This window comes from Mustelus asterias, chromosome 11, assembly GCF_964213995.1.
Source record: "Mustelus asterias chromosome 11, sMusAst1.hap1.1, whole genome shotgun sequence".
Taxonomy (NCBI): Eukaryota; Metazoa; Chordata; class Chondrichthyes; order Carcharhiniformes; family Triakidae; genus Mustelus; species Mustelus asterias.
The window spans coordinates 8,993,873-9,014,634 of NC_135811.1; the positions used below are offsets into that span (position 1 = coordinate 8,993,873).

The following is a 20,762-nucleotide window of genomic DNA, read 5'->3' on the forward strand; positions in this document are numbered from 1 at the left end:
CTAACCATTGCGCCACTCAATGATAAATAAACTTTAAACTTTGCCCCTTCAGCTATTCACCCTTTCAAAGGTGCTAATGAATCAGTCATTTTACACTTTAAAAGTCTAAATTTTTTTGAAGGATTAAAAGTGAATGGTATTTTTGCCCCAGGTTGGGGTTTGTGAGTGAAGTCCTTGCCCTGGGTGGGAAGTTGCTGGGATCTAATGCAGATTACAATGTCGCAAACAAGCTGTCGCCCCCTCCAACCCTCCTCCCAATGATTGACACCTCTTTTCACCAATAGAAGCCCCACGGTGGAGAGGAGGGACCAATCACAAACCGGCCTGGGTGGAGAAAGCCCGCCCCCTTGTGACGTGCGGGACAAACCTATTGGAGAGGAGCGGGGACGGAGATTGTTACTCGCCACAAATGGAAACATGTTTACAATGTGGGGGGAGAAGGTTCGAGTGAATTGATGGGGAAATCTCCCGGAGATAAAGAGAGAAATCAACTGAGAGGAAAATAAGAAGGAGGTGAATAAAGAACCAATCACAGGGCGATATTTGGAGCTGGGAATGATGGGCGTGGGGCTGCACCAATGGGAAGACGATGGAGTCATCATTGTCCAATCAGGGTTGGGTGGGTGGGGTTTGTGGTGAAGCCTGTGATTGGGCAGGTTGGTGCTGTGGACAGCTGTGCGAGGACAGCATCTGGACAGGGACAAGATGACCTCTCACTCGGTGACCATCCCCATGGTCTGCTTCACTATCTTCTGGGGACTCGTGGGCTTTGCCCTGCCATGGTTTGTCCCGAAGGGTCCCAACCGAGGGTATGTGTCCACACACTGTGTCTGGCTGGTCGCGGAGGGTTTACAATGGAAGGGGAGGCTAAGACGGGGGGAAGGTTGATATCCTGGCCATCTATTCCAGATCTTAATGCCTTTAAATCTAAAGATTAATGTCTTTTTCCCCCTTTTTGCACTGTGGGGAAGAGGTCAGCTCAAAATGTAGAAGGAGGAGGTTGAAATTTATTGTGTTTGAATTTATCAGATGGAAGCTGCGGATGCTGGAATCTGAAACAAAAACAGGAAACTGCTGGAAAATCTCAGCAGGTCTGACAGCATCTGTGGGGAAGGAATAGAGCCTACATTTCAAGTCTAGATGACCTTTCATCAGAGCTGAGTGCAAAGAGAATCAGCAGAGATTTATACTGGGGGGGGGGGGGGTGGCGGGGGGGGCTTGTTTTCATTTTAAATGTTCTTTTTATCCTTACCCCAATGGCTATTTTTTACCTAACTTCTGTGTGATTCCCCCTCTGCCACCCTCAGCTTCTTAGAGATGTTAATCCTACCTCTTTGCGCAAGCCATCTGTCCTAATAGCTGCTTGGGTGGCTTGATAATCACACTTTATTTGCTCAGGCTTCTGTGAGACATCTTGGGGCTTTTTTTGTTGTTGTGGTAATATTATATAAATGCAAGTTGTTAATAAAGAAAAACTTGCATTTATATAGCGCCTTTCAGGACCACAAGATATCCCAAAGCATTTTACAATCAATGAATTTGATTTGATTTATTATTGTCACATGTATTAATATACAGGGCAACACGGTAGCACAGTGGTTAGTACTGCTGCTTCACAGCTCCAGGGACCTGGGTTCGAATCCCGGCTTGGGTCACTGTCTGTGTGGAGTTTGCACATTCTCCCCGTGTCTGCGTGGGTTTCCCCAGGCGCTCCGGTTTCCTCCCACTGTCCAAAGATGTGCGGGTTAGGTTGATTGGCCATGCTAAAAAATTGCCCCTTAGTGTCCTGAGATGCGTGGATTAGTGGGTAAATATGTAGGGATATGGGGGTAGGGTCTGGGTGGGATTGTGGTCGGTGCAGACTCGATGGGCCAAAATGGCCTCTTTCTGTACTGTAGGGTTTCTATGATTATTCTTTGATACAGTGAAAAGTATTGTATCTTGAGTGCTATACAGACAAAGCATACCATTCATAGAGAAGGAAATAAGAGCGTGCAGAATGTAGTGTTACAGTCATAGCTAGGGTGTAGAGAAAGATCAACTTAATGCAGGGTAGGTCCATTCAAAAGTCTGATGGCAGCAGGGAAGAAGCTTTTCTTGAGTCGGTTGGTACGTGACCTCAGACTTTAGTATCTTTTTCCCGACGGAAGAAGGTAGAAGAGAGTATGTCCGGGGTGCGTGGAGTCCTTAATTATGCTGGCTGCTTTGCCGAGGCAGCGAGAAGTGTAGACGGAGTCAATGGATGGGAGGCTGGTTTGCGTGATGGATTGGGCTACATTTACGACCTTTTGTAGTTTCTTGCGATCTTGCAGGAGCCATACCAAGCTGTGATACAACCAGAAAGAATGCTTTCTATGGTGTATCTGTAAAAGTTGGTGAGAGTCGTAGCTGACATGCCTAATTTCCTTAGTCTTCTGAGAAAGTAGAGGCGTTGGTGGGTTTTCTTATTTATAGTGTCGGCATGGGGGGACCAGGACTGATTGTTGGTGATCTGGACACCTAAAAACCTGAAGCTCTCGACCATTTCTACTTCATCCCAGTTAATGTAGACATGTAGGGCATGTTCTCCTTTACGCTTCCTGAAGTCGATGACAAGCTCCTTTGTTTTGTTGACATTGAGGGAGAGATTATTGTTGCCGCACCAGTTCAGCAGGTTCTCTATCTCATTCCTGTACTCTGTCTCATCATTGTTTGAGATCCGACCCACTACGGTGGTGTCGTCAGCAAACTGGAAAATTGAGTTGGAGGGGAATTTGGCCACAGTCATAGGTGTATCAGGAGTGTAGTAGGAGAACACAGCCTTATGGGGGCACTGGTGTTGAGGATGATTGTGGAGGAGGTGTTGTTGCCTATCCTTACTGATTGTGGTCTGTGGGTTCGGAAGTTCAGGAATGAAGTACTTTTTGAAGTGTGTGTACTGTTGTATGTAGGAAACACAGGAGCCCATTTGCACACAGCAAGCTCCCACACTCAACAGTACAAACATGACAGATAATCATAGATTGATAGAATTGTTACAGTGCAGAATGCGGTTATTCAGCCTGTTATGTCCATGCCAGCCCTCTGCAAGAGTAACTCGGTTTTAGTCCTGCTCTCTTTACTCCTCCCCTGTTCCCTTTCCCTGTAGCCCAGCCAGTTTTCTTTTTGAGATGTTGCTTGAAGGATAAATATTTGTCAGGACACTGGGGAGAACTTCCTTGCTTTTCCTTGAAACATTGCATCTATCTGAGAGGGCAGTCAGGATCTCTGTTTAATGGCTAGTCCAAAAGTCAGCACCTTTGGAAAGGCCACACTCCCTTGGTACTGCACTGGAGTGTCAGCCTATGGAGTGGGGCTTCAACCCACAACCTTCAGACTCAGAGCGCACTATTCACTGAGCCATTTACACATTTATTAAAAGGTTTCACATTAGTATTGATGCAATTAAATGTTTCATGTAAACTTGGTATTTCAGAGAAAATCTTACATATGAACATTATGCCATTAAAGTTCTTCAATCTTTCCGATTTTACATTGCAGTTAACCTTACTGATTGGTGTACCACTAATTGCATGCTAATAAGTTTAACAAATCATTGCCTTTGACTTGCATACATGGAAATTTTGCAGACTGTTAAACAGTTTAAGAGAATAGTTACAGATCTTTACTTTTTAAATCAATCAATCAATCAAAAACTTTGGATTTTATGGAAGAGGAACTCATTAAATGGCATTTTTCAGTTACAATGGACACTTATGGTTCAGGTGGTGACTCTTTTTAGTATTACATTGACTGAAGGGAGTCTCTAAATCTGAACAGATGGTTGAGTTTTGGTTGTATTTGGCTGTATTTGAGTATTGGAGATGTTGAGGTGTTGGTTATGAAGTTATTTGCATGTCATTGACTGATTATAGAAATCTGGATCACAAAGTGTTCATTCAATTTATGGAGTGAATGTGTGGTTACAGAACCATGGTACATGGGTGCTCCAGTTCGGTTCTTTAGCAGCAACTTGACAGATTTAACATTGGGTAGTCTCTTGGTCGACTCCAGACAGCACTATAATGATAAAACCCTTTCTTACCTTTTCGCCCCCTTAGCTTCGCTTTTCCCCCCTTTTCTCTATTCTACCTCTCTCCCACCTATTCTGCCCCCCCTCCCCCCACATCTTCATCTGTCACAGCTTACCCTCTGATTTCAGCTTCTCTGCCGTTTGGCCATTCACACCTTCTATTCTCTCTATGGGCTGCCATTAGCAGCCTTTCCCCTTGTTTTTGTGGCTATGACTCATCTTTCATTCCCTCACCCTGCAGTATAAATATCTCCCACTTTCTGTGCCTTTTAGCTTTGACAAAGGGTCATCTGGACTCGAAACGTCAGCTCTTTTCTCTCCTTACAGATGCTGCCAGACCCGCTGAGATTTTCCAGCATTTTCTCTTTTGATTTCGGATTCCAGCATCCGCAGTAATTTGCTTTCAATTTAGCGCTATAACGACCCTTTACAAATTCCCTGCCTTAAATATGGACCAAAGATATATTTTATTTAAACCGATACACAAGCAGGCCACATCATACAGTATCAGTGATTACTTGTGCATCTGGGTAGAGTTTTCTGGGCAGTGGGTTTCCTCCGGATGCTCTCACCCTAACCCTCACATCTTTGGAATGTGGGAGGAAACCGGAGCACCCGGAGGAAACCCACGCAGACACGGGGGTTTCCTCCGGGAAACCCACACTCCACACTGACAGTGACCCGAGGCCGGAATTGAACCTGGGTCCCTGGCGCTGTGAGGCAGCAGTGCTAGCCACCGTGCTGCCCCAATTCTGTTGGGTTCATCCTGTTCTGGATGAATGTCACCTAAAAGCACTGCATCTCTCTCCAGACCTGCTTTGCACAGGCACATAACTCCAGAAGGAGGTGAAGTGAGTGACGCTGTCCTCGCCACCACAGCCACCAGACAGAGGAAGCTTTCAAAGCCAATCTCGTGTGCTGGATTGAAACCCTTGCCTTGGTGAATGTAGACAACCTGCTGTGTCACCAAGCCTCAACGTGGCTGCACATTAAAAACACAAATGAATAGATGACAGGGGTGGGAGCTTTGATACTGGCAGTTACATAGAATGTACAATTCAGAAATAGGTCATTTCACCCAACTGGTCTGTATCCGTGTTTAGCAAGTTCCACAGTCCAATCGCTCTCTGGGTAAAGACATTTCTCCTGAACCCCTTTCTTTATTAATTAATGATTATTGACTTATGGCCCCTAGTTTTAGATTCCTCATGAGATGAAACATACATTTGGTCTCTATTTCACAGTTCAATTCTTCTGGCTTTGGTACACATAAATTATGATCTTTCTACTGTGGAGTAATTCTTTTTATTTATTTCCTTATCCCAAGGTGTTGACAGTATCATTATTTGTCCCTCCCCTCCCCATTGTTTTACTCAGAATGTCATTATTTATGTGTGAGCCTTGAGCCAGAAAGGAAGATTTGCATTTTTTTAATTTATTAGTCGCAAGTCGGTTTATATTGACACTGTAATGAAGTTACTGTGAAAACCCCCTAGTCGCCACACTCCGGCGCCTGTTCGGGTACACTGAGGGAGAATTTAGCATGGCCAATTCACCTAACCTGCACATCTTTCGGACTGTGGGAGGGAACCCACGCAGACATGGGGAGAACGAGCACACTCCACACAGTGACACAAGCCAGGAATCGAACCCGGCTCCTTGGTGCTATGAGGCAGCAATGCTAACCACAGTGCCTAACCCTAACCCTAACAGTGCCACCATATTTGTATAACACCTTTGTAGGTACACTAAGGGAGAATTTAGCATGGCCAATGCATCTAACCAGTTCGTCTTTGGGCTGTGGGTGGAAACTGGAGCACCTGGAGGAAACCTACGCAGACGCAGGGAGACACAGGGAAAACTCCACACAATGACCCAAGCCGGGAATCAAACCCGGGTCCCTGGAGCTGTGAGGCAACAGTGCAAACCACTGTGTCACCGTGCCATTACAATTATGAAGTGCCTTTCAGGATCTCCGGGTGTCCCAAAGCACTTTTCAGCCAATTCAGTACTTTTCAAATCTAGACGCTATTGTGATATTGGAAAACCTATCTAACCACAATAGGCATCACAGACCAACCCAAATTCCGTCCTCACTTACTGGAACTGTGCTTGAGTCAACATCAAAGGTCACTGATTCATGTTCAGGAAGGAGGACCTTGTTTTTATTCCCCTAACCCAGGAGCAACAAGGTTAATTGTAGTCTTCCTATTACTGCTGAGGCTCCAACTAGCTACCTCGGTAACCTCAGCACAGAACAGAACTCTCTTCCTGTTCTAATTACTGGTAGGATAATGTCCAAACAGTGTGGAAATTGTCAGAGATTAATTTCACTGATTGCTTTTCATCCAGTTGGCCCAAAGCCCACATCAAAACTGAGAGGTTATACCTGAGGCTGGGGCTCATTTATATAGAATAGAAGAATGATTTGATTTGATTTATTATTGTCACATGTATTAACATACAGTGAAAAGTATTGTTTCTTGTGCACTATACAGACAAAACATACCGTTCATAGAGAAGGAAACGAGAGAGTGCAGAATGTAGTGTTACGGTCATAGCTAGGGTGTAGAGAAAGATCAACTTAATGCAAGGTAAGTCCATTCAAAAGTCTGACAGCAGCTGGGAAGAAGCTGTTCTTGAGTCGGTTGATACGTGACCTCAGACTTTTGTATCTTTTTCCCGAAGGAAGAAGGTGGAAGAGAGAATGTCTGGGGTCTGTAATTATGCTGGCTACTTTGCCGAGGCAGCGGGAAGTGTAGACAGAGTCAATGGATGGGAGGCTGGTTTGTGTGATGGATTGGGCTATATTCACGACCTTTTGTAGTTCCTTGCGGTCTTGGGCAGACCAGGAGCCATACCAAGCTGTGATACAACCAGAAAGAATGCTTTCTGATAGAGGTCTTTATCATACAATCCCTACAGTGCAGAAGGAGGCCATTTGGCCCATCAAATCTGCACCAGCCACAATCCCACCCAGGCCATAACCCCATGCATTTACCCTAGCTAGACCTCCTGACACTAAGGGGCAATTTATCATGGCCAATCCACCTAACCCGCACATCTTTGGACTATCGAAATCCTTTGACATTTTTAAGAGAAGGTGTTTCTGCTGTTTGGGGGGAGACCAAAAAGAAGGGTGATATATTTATATATAAGATAGTCCCTAATAAATCTAACAAGAAATTCAGGAGAAATGTGCAACTTTCTCACCAGAGAGTAGTTGAGGTGAGAAGCATAGATGAATGTGAGGGAGAAAGGGAGGGAAGGATATGTTGATAGGAGAGGAGGAGGCTCATATGAAGCGTAAACATTTGCAAAGGCCAGTGTGGGCCAAATGGTTGTGTTTCTGTGCAGTAAATTGGGGGGGGAATTAGTGACATTGTGGTAACCTCACTGAACTAGTAATCCCAAGTAGCCCAACCCAATTCAAAACTCACCATGGCAGCTGGTGGAATTTAAACTCAATAAATCTGGAATATAAAGCTAGTCTCAGTGAAGGTGACTGTGACAAGTATCATAGATTGTCATTAAAAAGTCCATCTGGTTGACTAATGTTCTTTAGGGAGGAGAATCTGCCAGGTCTGGCCTACATGCAACTCCAGACCACAGCAATGTGATTGACTCTTAACTGCCCCCTGAAATGGTCTAGCAAGCCACTCAATTCAAAGGCATTAAGAATGGGCAACAAATGCTTGTCTTGCCAATGATGCCCACATCCCATACTGTTAAAATATGTCCAACCTTTGTGGAATTTAACTTGGAGAGAGTTTTTTTGGATTGCAGGACCTCCCAAACCTGTGACCTCCATCACCTAGAAAGATAAGGGCAGCACCTTCAAGTCTTGCACCATCCTGTCTTGAAAATACATTACCATTCTTTCACTGTTGCTGGGTCAAAAACCTGGAAATCCCCCTCCCCTGTTACACCATACAGACTGCGACCTGATGGCCCACTGCCACCTCAAGGAGAATAGGCAATAAATACCAGCTATTCCCACCACATTCGTAATGCCATTTAATGTAACAAACCATCCCAAGGTGCTTCACAGCAGTGTTAACAAAGCGAAATTAGACACTGGGCCCCGTGAGGCTGGTCATACAGGTATGTTTTAAGGAGTACCCTTACAGAGGTAGAGAGATTTCGGGAGGGAATTCCAGAGCTCAGGGCTCTAACATCTGAATGCACTGCCACCAGTGGTGGAAGGATTGCAATTGGGGAATGCTCAACAAGTCAGAATTAGTTGAGTGTGGAGATCTCCGAGGTTCTGCAGAAGATTACAGAAATAAGGATTTCCGCGGCCCAAGGATGGATGTAATGAAAATAAAATTGTGTTATTTTCTATATATTATGCTTCCCCTTTTTCTCCCACTCCTTGACCTAGAATTGAGGGGACATAAGGTGGTTGAGTCCCCCAGTTTCTCTAATCTATTGTCTGTCATGTTGTTGCGAGCGTTGGTCGCTGTCTCTTATTCATTTTTTAATTCCAACCTTCTGTTTATTTTGCAGTGTAATAATAACCATGATCGTGACCACGGCTGTTTGTTGCTACCTGTTGTAAGTACCAAGCAATGGATTGTGGCTGTGCATGCTTCAAAAAAAAAAGCTAGGAAGTTGATAGCAGAGTCTCACTTCTATATATTTGCAAAATGGATCATGCCAGAGGACTGGCCAAGCTAATGATGTCCTATCTCCCATCTAAATATAGGGACAAGTCCAATGACCTGTAGAGCAGTTAGCTTAAGGTCAGTGGAGGGAACAATGAGGAAATTGTTACTCAAAGATGTCATAGAAAAACACCTAGAAACCAAAAGTATAATGGAGAATGTCAGCATGACATGGAGAGGTCACACAAGCCCAACCTTATTGAGTTCTTTGAAGAATTTAAAGAGAATAGATAAGGGTGGTGCAGTAGATGTAATATACTTGGATTTCCAAAAGTCATTTGATAAAGTACAGCACAGTAGATGTTAACAGTGCAATCCTATCACAGTGGAGTGCTTGTTCTGGTTGTAAATGAGAGCAGCGGTTACCAATTGGGGATAAATAATAATAATTTTTTTTAAAAAAAGGGGCGGCACAGTGGTTAGCACTGCTGCCTCACAGCGCCAGGGACCCGGGTTCGATTCCTGGCTTGGGTCACTGTCTGTGTGGAGTTTGCATGTTCTCCCCGTGTCTGCGTGGGTTTCCTCCGGGTGCTCCGGTTTCCTCCCACAGTCTGAAAGACGTGCTGGTTGGGGTGCATTGACCCGAACAGGCGCCGGAATGTGGTAATTAGGGAAATTGCACGGTAACTTCATTGCAGTGTTAATGTAAGCCTTACTTGTGACTAATAAATAAACTTTTTTTACTTTTAACGGTTAGGACACTATTCTTAAGTATATATGAGAACTGGTTTTCACCTGTGTGAGGGGAGGGAAAGGGAGTCTGCACCTTTTGATCCCTGGGTTTTGTGAATAACCCAATGTTAAGGAAAAACTGACTCCCGATTCCCCCTTGCACGGGCGGCACGGTGGCACGGTGGTTAGCACTGCTGCCTCACAGCGCTAGGGACCCGGGTTCGATTCCCAGCTTGGGTCACTGTCTGTGTGGAGTCTGCACGTTCTCCCCGTGTCTGCGTGGGTTTCCTCCGGGTGCTCCGGTTTCCTCCCACAGTCTGAAAGACGTGCTGGTTAGGTGGATTGGCCGTGCTAAATTCTCCCTCAGTGAACCCGAACAGGCGCCGGAGTGTGGCGACTAGGGGATTTTCACAGTAACTTCATTGCAGTGTTAATGTAAGCCTGCTAGTGAAACTAATAACTAAACTTCAAACTTTAAACTTTAGAACCTTAACCGTAATGAATGAGCAGCGTGTTACAACAGTAGATGTATGACTTGATGTCAGAGGTAACCTAGCTGCAGGACAGGATTCTCTTGCCTCTTGGAGCTGGATTGTGGGTCCTCTCACACTACCCGGCAGTGCAGATTGAACCCTCGCTCCCTGCTGTATCCCAAGTGCAAAATCCATATCGCGACCCAACATAACAGCTTCACGTTATTAAAATGGGATTATATCTGCAGTCTGTGTTTTATTTTCTGTGCTCCCGGTTTAATCTCCTTGGATTAAAGAATTAACATATATTACAGCTGGATCTGATTTGAATGAATTTGGTTCAATTTAAAGTAAAAGTAAAGTTTATTTATTAGTGTCACAAATCTGCTTATATTAACACTGCAATGAAGTTACTGTGAAAATCCCCTAGTCGCCACACTCCGGCGCCTGTTCAGGTACACGGAGGGAGAATTTAGCACGGCCAATGCACCCTAACCAGCATGTCTTTGGACTGTGGGAGGAAAACGGAGCACCCGGAGGAAACCCACACAGACACGGGGAGAACGTGCAAACTCCACACAGACAGTGACCCAAGCTGGGAATCGAACCCAGGTCCCTGGCACTGTGAGGCAGCGGTGCTAACCACTGTGCCGCCCCTAATAGATTGGAACACAAGTAAAACCGCCAAGCATGATTATACAGAAGTATCAGAACTATGCTTTCTTACCAAAACTAGGTTGCTAAGAGAGTTGACATTAGTTAATTCTCCCGTGAAGACACTTTGTTCAATTAAATTCTAATTCCTTTCTTCCCTCCAGCTGGCTCATAGCCATCCTGGCTCAGATGAACCCTCTCTTTGGCCCTCAGCTCAAGAACGAAACTATCTGGTATCTCCGCTACTTCTGGGAATAACAGCGAACTGCATTGGACTCATCCATGGTACGGTGCAAGAAATTCAGCTGGAGGGGGAGTTGGGGGCGGGCAAGGGAGTGGATGTTGGGGCTCTCTTCCGCTTCGATTTGGTGCTTTAAACTGAGTGATCCCCTCAGCTATTCCACCTTTGGTTCCAGTGTCCAGTAGACTAAGGAGTGAAAGGTCAACCAGAGTTCCCACGACAGTGGATACCCGGTGGTTAGCATGGCTGCCTCACAGCGCCAGGGACCCGGGTTCGATTCCTGGCTTGGGTCACTGTCTGTGTGGAGTTTGCACATTCTCCCCGTGTCTGTGTGGGTTTCCTCCGGGTGCTTCAGCTTCCTCCTATACTCCAAAGATGTGCGGGTTACGTGGATTTCACAATATACATTAATGATTTGGAGGAAGGAACTGAAGGCACTGTTGCTAAGTTTGCAGATGATACAAAGATATGTAGAGGGACAGGTAGCATTGAGGAAGCAGGGGGGCTGCGGAAGGACTTGGACAGGTTAGCAGAGTGGGCAAAGAAGTGGCAGATGGAATACAATGTGGAAAAGTGTGAGGTTATGCACTTTGGAAGGAGGAATGGAGGCATAGACTATTTTCTAAATGGGGAAAAAGCTTAGGAAATCAGAAACACAAAGAAACTGTGAAGCACCTTGGAATGTTTTGCCCTGTTAAAGGTGCTACATAAATGCAGTTGTGGTTGTTGTGATTAGAGGAGTGCAGCGTTGCCAACTATCACCCCCCTCACGTGGGCCCGGGTCTCGATTACCTGATGGAGAAAAGCCACGCTGTCCTTGCAATAGAAAAGAAAATACAGGGCATTGAGTGAGGATAACTACAGGAGAAGGAAGAGTCCATTCAGCCTCTTGAGCTTATTTTGATTTGATTTATTATTGTCACATGTATTAACATACAGTGAAACGTATTGTTCTTTGCGCACTGTACAGACAAAGCATACCGTTCATAGAGAAGGAAACGAGAGAGTGCAGAACATAGTGTTACAGTCATAGCTAGGGTGTAGAGAAAGATCAACTTAATGCAAGGTAAGTCCATTCAAAAGTCTGACAGCAGCAGGGAAGAAGCTGTTCTTGAGTCGGTCGGTACGTGACCTCAGACGTTTGTATCTTTTTCCCAACAGAAGAAGGTGGAAGGGAGAATGTCCGGGGTGTGTGGGGTCCTTGATTATGCCGGCTGCTTTGCCGAGGCAGCGGGAAGTGTAGACAGAGTCAATGGATGGGAGGCTGGTTTGCGTGATGGATTGGGCTACATTCACGACCTTTTGTAGTTTCTTGCGGTCTTGGTCAGAGCAGGAGCCATACCAAGCTGTGATGATACAACCAGAAAGAATGCTTTCTATGGTGCATCTGTAAAAGTTGGTGAGAGTTGTCACGGATATGCCAAATTTCCTTCGTCTTCTGAGAAAGTAGAGGTGTCCAATGATTCATTAAACCTTGGCTGATCTGTACTTTGAATTCATTTACCTGTCTTACACTAAATGCTTTGATGTTCTTGCCCAACACAAATTTATCACCATTGGTCTTGAAAGTTTTAATTGACCCACAGTGGCACAGTGGTGAGCACGGCTGCCTCACAGCGCCAAGGACCCGGGTTCGATTCCCGGCTTGGGTCACTGTCTGTGTGGAGTTTGCACATTCTCCCCGTGTCTCCGTGGGTTTCCTCCCACAGCCCGAAAGACATGCTGGTTAGGTGCATTGGCCATGCTAAATTCCCCCTCAGTTTACCCGACCAGGCGCCGGAATGTGGCAACTAGGAGATTTTCACAGTAACTTCATTGCAGTGTTAATGTAAGCCAACTTGCGACACTAATAAGTAGACTTCTGAAAACACAGTACCTTCCACCCCACAACAACTGTGCCTCCATATCTTTGAAACTCAGCTGATTTACCATTCTGTTAGAATAATGTGAGAAGTTTCACAACGCCAGGTTAAAGCCCAACAGGTTTATTTGGTAGCACCAGCTTTCGGAGCGCTGCCCCTTCATCAGCTGAGTGGTGGACTTTAACCTGGTGTTGTGAGACTTCTTACTGTGCCCACCGCAGTCCAAAGCCAACATCTCCACATTATGGTTAAAATAAAGAACAAAGCACACCTTCAGTATTCATCCACGATTAAACGGCAGCACCAGTTTTTAAGTTGTAGCATCGTTTGATCGTGGAGGATATCACCGCTAAATCCCATTTTGCCCCCACAGTAAATTTGCCAGCAGAGTGGGGACATTTTTTATCAGTGCCATGCCCTATCTTGTGGCCATTGAGTTCAGTTGTGCTTGCCTGAGCATTATCTCCATCAAGAGGAACTGACTTCTGGATGAACGGGGGTCAAACGTGACATCTCTTGATCTGTATTGTTCAGTACCACATGTAACTAACTCCCTGCTGGAGTAGAGCAGTGTGGCTGCTTCCCTGACAATCATTCCTTGACCCTGCACCAATTACCATGACTCACTGTTACTCTTATTGAAACATGCAGCTGGTTTGGTGCACTATCTAATAGTGCGTCCTGTTTAAAATAATCTGTATATATTTCTCCACATTAAACTGGAAAATGCTGTTCCTGCTGCTCTGTTTCTGTCACTTGATGGCGCTCGAGTACTATATTGCTCCTGGGCAACAACACTGCCACTTAGTGTAAGGGAGGCAGTACTACAGGGAGAAAGTATTCTGCTCCCAAGGGCCCTCTCTCTCTACAGTATGAATCTTGCAGACCAGATATCATGGGTCTGCTTTAATTTCAGCTAACCTGGGGCAAGGTGACTAATTGTGTCCATGCTTAGAGAAGGGGCAAAAATAAAAAAAGTGTCCACTTCTAAATTATCTCCTGTAGTCAAAATAAAAGCAAATTAGTGCGGGTGCTGGAATCTGAAACCAAAAGAGAAAATGCTGGAAAATCTCAGCAGGTCTGGCAGCATCTGTGAGGAGAGAAAAGAGCTGACGTTTCGAGTCCAGATGATCCTTTGTCAAAGCTGTTTTGACAAAGGATCATCTGGAGTCGAAACGTCAGCTCTTTTCTCTCCTCACAGATGCTGCCAGACCTGCTGAGACTTTCCAGCGTTTTCTCTCTTGATCTCCTGTAGTCCCTGCTCAGAGGTTCCCTATGAGAACCCAGGCATGTTTTTCTACATTTGAATTGACCATTCCACACAGAGTCCAAGCTCTGACTATAAATGAAGCAAGAGGTAGCGTGGGAAACGAAAGCTGAGGTAGAAGATCAGCCGCGACCTATTTCTTATGTTGTGTTCTGCTGATGCAGCCCGAATACACTCCTGTTTTCTGTCTCTCTCTCCATGTATTAGAGGGGAGGCCACGGCCTAGTGGTATTATCGCTAGACTATCAATCCAGAAAGTCAGCTAATGTTTTGGGGACCCGGGTTCGAATCCCGCCACGGCAGATGGTGGAATTTGAATTCAATTTTAAAACATCTGGAATTAAGAATCTACTGATGACCATGAAACCAGTGTCGATTGTCGGAAAAACCCATCTGGTTCACTAATGCCCTTTAGGGAAGGAAATCTGCCGTCTTTACCTGGTTTGGCCTACATGTGACTCCAGAGCCACAGCAAAGTGGTTGACTCTCAACTGTCCTTGGGCAATAAATGCTGGCCAGCCAGCAATGCCCATGTCCCATGAATGAATAAAATATCTCTCTTTATCTCCCTGAAAAGTTTCTGATGCTGTGCAACTATTCCTCTTTCAATGTAAGATGGATTTTTCTTTTTTCCAATGTTGCTGGAACTATAAAGTCTCAGTGTGAAGAGAAGTCATTACTGGAAGACGTATTTGATTCAAGACTTCAACTTGATTGGTTATGTGGGGAGGGTTGAGGTAGAAGCTACCCTTAGAGTCAAGGTCATTCCCACATTTTACTATAGAGGGATAAAGAATAGTGAGGGGGAAATGGGGTTGACTGACAGGATGAGTAACGAGTAAGCTTCCACTTGTCAGAGCCCAGCCATTGATAGTACCCCGCACTGATGAATACTGTGCACAGTTCAGGTCTTCACACTATCAAAAAGACACAGAGGAGAGGAGGAATTGCAAAAAATAGATCTACAGGAATGGTATCATATGAGAGATTATAGCTATTGGGGAAGATTGAACAATTTGGGACTTTATCTTTTGAAATGCGAAGATTTGAACATGATCTGACGGAGCTCTTTAAAATCATGGATGGGTTGAACAGGGTTGACGTGCAAAGGATGTTATCACTTGAGGGGGAATCCAAAATTAGGGCCATTCATACAAGATGGTTATTAACAAATCCAGCAACACCAGATTAAAGTCCAACAGGTTTATATGGTAGCACGAGCTTTCAGAGCACTGCCCCTTCATCAGGCGAGTGAAGAGTTGGGTTCACAAACAGGACATAAACATAGACACAGACTCAATTTACAAGATAATGGTTGGAATGCGAGTCTTAACAGGTAATCAAGTCTTTACAGGTGCAGACAATGCGAGTGGAGAGAGGGTTAAGCACAGGTTAAAGAGGTTTGGGTTTGTGAACCCAACTCTCATTCAGCTGATGAAGGGGCAGCGCTCCAAAAGCTTGTGCTACCAAATAAACCTGTTGGACTTTAACCTGGTGTTGTGAAACTTCTTACTGTGCCCACCCCAGTCCAACGCCGGCATCTCCACATCATGAATAAATCCAATAGGGAAGTTTGGAGAAATTTCTTTATATGGTGATTGATTCGGAGAATGTGAACAGGAGGAGCTGCTGGAGCTTGTTGCACCATTCAATGAAACCATGGCTGTGCTGTGACCATAGACCATCCATCCACATTTGTCCTTTATCTCAATAGACAAAAGTTCATAAAAATTACAGTTTTAAAATGAACAACTGAATTCAAATTAGTTGCCACTTCGGGAAGAGAGTTGACAACCTTCTTTGAATCATAGAATCCCTACAGTGCAGAAGGAGGCCATTCAGCCCATCAAGCCTGCACCAACTCTCCGACAAAGTCTCCCACCCAGGCCCTATCCCTGTCTGCAACCCACCGTATTCACCTCACTAATCCCCCCCTAACCTACACACCTTGGGACACTAAGGGGCAGTTTAGTATGGCTAGTCCATCTAACCTGTACATCTTTGGAGTGTGGGAGGAAACCAGAGCACCCGGAGGAAACCCACGCAGACACGGGGAGGATGTGCAAACTCCACACAGACAGTCACCCAAGGCCAGAATCGAACCCGGGTTCATTGCACCGTGCCACCCTTTGTGTTTATAGACATTGCCTAATTTCACTCCTGAAACATTGGGCTTTTGTTTTAGATTAAACCTTCTAGTCCGAGACACGCCAACCAGCAGATATAGTTTCTATCTACACTATCTGTTCCCTTCAATATCTCAAACTTTAGCATTGTAATCAAATTGCCCCTTAACCTTCCAAATTTCAGGAAATATACCCTGGCAGGCGGAATTTTACAGCGACTCACGGCCAGGATTGGCCACCTGTTCAACACTCCTGTGACTTCGACAGGACTGTAAAGTTCCACCCCTAGTGTGTTATCTCTCCCAAGTAATTTAACGCTTGGGGTCCCAGGTATCAAAGTAGTGAATCTACTCTGCGCTCCCTCCAAGTATCTCTTTCCTGAGGTGTCCAAAACTGAGCAGAATGCTCCTGGTGTGGTCTTAAATTATAGCAGTGATGGGGTTCGAACCCAGATCTTTGCAGCGATTGAAACCTTAATTCAGCACTTGGACTGCTCAGCCTGTCTACTGTACAAAACAAAAACGGTCAAGCACAGTTGGAATTGCAAAGCTAAAGTGAAATAGATAATTAAGCAAAGCAGCATAGTTGACCAGTGCAGGGATTCAACCTTCAACGTTGAGAAGTCATGCACCAACCATCGGAGCTAAGCAATGCACCACAGGAAGCGGTTGAAACAAATAGCTTTGATGCTTCGAATACAGGAAAGTGGAGTTGAGAATTAGCATGATCTTGATCTCACCAAATGGAGGAGCAGACTCGATGGGCTGAATGGCCTACTTCTGTTCCTACATCTTACAGTCACACGTGAGTGTGCACCTATCCCTGTCTGTGTGGAGTTTGCACATCCTCCCCGTGTCTGCGTGGGTTGCCTCCGGGTGCTCTGGTTTCCTCCCACACTCCAAAGATGTACAGGTTAGATGGACTAGCCATACTAAACTGCCCCTTAGTGTCCCAAGGCGTGTAGGTTAGGGGGGGATTAGTGAGGTGAATACGGTGGGTTACAGACAGGGATAGGTGCAGACTCGATGGGCCGAATGGCCTCCTTCTGCACTGTAGGGTTTCTATGATTTCTATGTGAGAGCAAAGGGAATAGAAAAAATGCTCTGGAACGCTGAGGTGAGGTGGATGGAATGGGAGGCGACTCGAGGAGAATATAAACAAATGTAGTAGGGCTGAGGGGCCTGTTGAATGTTCTCTGTAAATTGGGAAAACATTGTGGAAATATGTCCAGATCTAAGATTTCTGTATTTTGGGTATTGAGCTTTTTATTCTGTAATACATAAGTGAGATGAAATGAAAGAAGAAATGCCTTAAATATATTAAAAGTCTTGTATAGAGCATCCTGGAAGTGTCACACCTGTTTTTACTCAACGCCTATAAGAGCTCCTTAAATTCAACTGATCTATTCCATTGTTCATGTTCTCTACGAGCCTCCTTCTTGCCTCAATAACATTTCTTTCTGTCGCTTCAGCTAATCCTTATGGTAGTTACGATCCACATCCTCACCACTCTTTGGACAAAGAAATTTAACCCAAATTCTTACTGTAGTGCTTTTTATCATGCTTTTCCAATTTTGCCTTGTTTATCACATTCATTGTCATTGTGCAACAGTGTGCCCTCTGTGCTGAGTGCTCTCTGCACCAGTTCCAAGACTTCCATTCACTCCGCAAAGCTGGACACCTGACAAGCAATAGAGTTCGATATTCAAACAGTTTCACCCTTGTACTTTCATCAGTGTAGGAAGCTGGAGATAGAAGGCTGCATGAGGGATGGGGAGAAGAACATTGCTCATTTTGTTCTCCCCCCCCCCCCCACCCCCCCGCCACTCTCTGCCTCTGTCCCCCCCCTCTCTGCCTCTGCTCACCCCCCCCTCTGCCTCTGCTCACCCCCCTCTCTGCCTCTGTCCCCCCCCTCTCTGCCTCTGTCCCCCCCTCTCTCTGCCTCTGTCCCCCCCCTCTCTGCCTCTGTCCCCCCCCTCTCTGCCTCTGTCCCCCCCCTCTCTGCCTCTGTCCCCCCCCTCTCTGCCTCTGTCCCCCCCCCTCTCTGCCTCTGTCCCCCCCCCTCTCTGCCTCTGTCCCCCCCCCTCTCTGCCTCTGTCCCCCCCTCTCTGCCTCTGTCCCCCCCCTCTCTGCCTCTGTCCCCCCCCTCTCTGCCTCTGTCCCCCCCCTCTCTGCCTCTGTCCCCCCCCTCTCTGCCTCTGTCCCCCCCCTCTCTGCCTCTGTCCCCCCCCTCTCTGCCTCTGTCCCCCCCCTCTCTGCCTCTGTCCCCCCCCTCTCTGCCTCTGTCCCCCCCCTCTCTGCCTCTGTCCCCCCCCTCTCTGCCTCTGTCCCCCCCCTCTCTGCCTCTGTCCCCCCCCTCTCTGCCTCTGTCCCCCCCCTCTCTGCCTCTGTCCCCCCCCTCTCTGCCTCTGTCCCCCCCCTCTCTGCCTCTGTCCCCCCCCTCTCTGCCTCTGTCCCCCCCCTCTCTGCCTCTGTCCCCCCCCTCTCTGCCTCTGTCCCCCCCCTCTCTGCCTCTGTCCCCCCCCTCTCTGCCTCTGTCCCCCCCCTCTCTGCCTCTGTCCCCCCCCTCTCTGCCTCTGTCCCCCCCCTCTCTGCCTCTGTCCCCCCCCTCTCTGCCTCTGTCCCCCCCCTCTCTGCCTCTGTCCCCCCCCCTCTCTGCCTCTGTCCCCCCCCTCTCTGCCTCTGTCCCCCCCCTCTCTGCCTCTGTCCCCCCCCTCTCTGCCTCTGTCCCCCCCCTCTCTGCCTCTGTCCCCCCCTCTCTGCCTCTGTCCCCCCCCTCTCTGCCTCTGTCCCCCCCCTCTCTGCCTCTGTCCCCCCCCTCTCTGCCTCTGTCCCCCCCCTCTCTGCCTCTGTCCCCCCCCTCTCTGCCTCTGTCCCCCCCCTCTCTGCCTCTGTCCCCCCCCTCTCTGCCTCTGTCCCCCCCCTCTCTGCCTCTGTCCCCCCCCTCTCTGCCTCTGTCCCCCCCCTCTCTGCCTCTGTCCCCCCCCTCTCTGCCTCTGTCCCCCCCCTCTCTGCCTCTGTCCCCCCCCTCTCTGCCTCTGTCCCCCCCCTCTCTGCCTCTGTCCCCCCCCTCTCTGCCTCTGTCCCCCCACCTCTCTGCCTCTGTCCCCCCCCTCTCTGCCTCTGTCCCCCCCCTCTCTGCCTCTGTCCCCCCCCTCTCTGCCTCTGTCCCCCCCCTCTCTGCCTCTGTCCCCCCCCTCTCTGCCTCTGTCCCCCCCCTCTCTGCCTCTGTCCCCCCCCTCTCTGCCTCTGTCCCCCCCCTCTCTGCCTCTGTCCCCCCCCTCTCTGCCTCTGTCCCCCCCCTCTCTGCCTCTGTCCCCCCCCTCTCTGCCTCTGTCCCCCCCCTCTCTGCCTCTGTCCCCCCCCCTCTCTGCCTCTGTCCCCCCCCTCTCTGCCTCTGTCCCCCCCCCTCTCTGCCTCTGTCCCCCCCCCTCTCTGCCTCTGTCCCCCCCCCTCTCTGCCTCTGTCCCCCCCCCTCTCTGCCTCTGTCCCCCCCCCTCTCTGCCTCTGTCCCCCCCCCTCTCTGCCTCTGTCCCCCCCCCTCTCTGCCTCTGTCCCCCCCCCTCTCTGCCTCTGTCCCCCCCCCTCTCTGCCTCTGTCCCCCCCCCTCTCTGCCTCTGTCCCCCCCCCTCTCTGCCTCTGTCCCCCCCCCCTCTCTGCCTCTGTCCCCCCCCCTCTCTGCCTCTGTCCCCCCCCCTCTCTGCCTCTGTCCCCCCCCTCTCTGCCTCTGTCCCCCCCCCTCTCTGCCTCTGTCCCCCCCCTCTCTGCCTCTGTCCCCCCCCTCTCTGCCTCTGCCCCCCCCCTCTCTGCCTCTGCCCCCCCCCCCTCTCTGCCTCTGTCCCCCCACCCCTCTCTGCCTCTGTCCCCCCCCTCTCTGCCCCTGTTCCCCCCCCCCCCCTCTGTACTCTTTTCTAATTCTGATGAAGGATTTGTACCTAAAAGATGAACTCTTTATTTTCTCTCCCCAGATGCTGACTGGCCACCTGAACAATCTGAGTCCATCCTCTTGTCTTCACTCACCACAAGCATCATGCCTGTTAAGACTTATTGTCGTAGGAGATTTTCTTTGAACTCCCCTCTAGAAATTCTGCAATATACCTCTGGCTTTTGTTTCTGACCCAAGTCTGTCACATGGTGTGAAGTGATGATCGCTGCCTCGTCAAACCCAAGGAGCAACACCCCCCACCCCCCCCCCTCCCCAACCCCGGGACAATCACAAACGTTTCATCAATCTTGGTGTGAGGAGATTTTCGCATTCCTCGGATACAGCTTTCTGTTGTTGATTTTTCTTTGTTGCGTGAAATACTTCCCCAGAACCTGCTCCTATTTATTGAGAGGTCTCGGTTTCCTTTTTTTTGGAGATTATGGAAATTTCTGGTCATTGTGGACAGTAGCTATACTGTATTTAAATTGTACTGTGATAAACTCATGTAACAAGGTCTTGATCTGTAAGGAAATATTTATTTTGAGCGTTATACTTCTGAGTATATTAAAGGTAAGAATTGATGTCTGATACTGAAATCTTTAAGAAAAAAAAACTTGACAGTGCAATAAAATCAAAATGTGTCCGATCCCAAAACTCTCTTCCATCTCTGTACATCCGCACTTGGATCGATATGCGCTTCGGTGACAAGGTCAGCATTTATTTATTGTCCATTTTTAAGTTTCTTTAACTCAGTGGCTTGCCAAGCTATTCCAGAGAACTGCTAATATCAACCACATTGCAGTGAGTCTGCAGACCAGAATGGGT

At 47.6% G+C, this 20,762-nt stretch overlaps 2 protein-coding genes across 2 annotated transcripts in view; one reads left to right on the forward strand and one right to left on the reverse strand.

Annotated features, from left to right (window-relative positions):
* Positions 1-20,762, reverse strand: part of pyroxd2 (pyridine nucleotide-disulphide oxidoreductase domain 2) — a 96,717-nt gene that overhangs the window by 58,842 nt on the left and 17,113 nt on the right. The gene's annotated exons all lie outside the window — the stretch shown is intronic.
* atpv0e2 (ATPase H+ transporting V0 subunit e2) lies at positions 626-20,581 on the forward strand. The gene is made up of 4 exons (XM_078223110.1): positions 626-809; positions 8,561-8,608; positions 10,682-10,802; positions 19,981-20,581. The coding sequence occupies exons 1-3, from the start codon at positions 706-708 to the stop codon at positions 10,773-10,775; spliced, it is 246 nt and encodes an 81-aa protein (XP_078079236.1). The 5' UTR covers positions 626-705; the 3' UTR covers positions 10,776-10,802; positions 19,981-20,581.

Excerpts from the sequence above, each read along its gene's own strand:
- atpv0e2 (XM_078223110.1), top strand. The coding sequence starts at position 706 with ATGACCTCTCACTCGGTGACCATCCCCATGGTCTGCTTCACTATCTTC. Across the intron at positions 810-8,560 it reads CCGAAGGGTCCCAACCGAGG|TGTAATAATAACCATGATCG; the intron begins GTATGTGTCCAC and ends TTTATTTTGCAG. Across the intron at positions 8,609-10,681 it reads GCTGTTTGTTGCTACCTGTT|CTGGCTCATAGCCATCCTGG; the intron begins GTAAGTACCAAG and ends TCTTCCCTCCAG.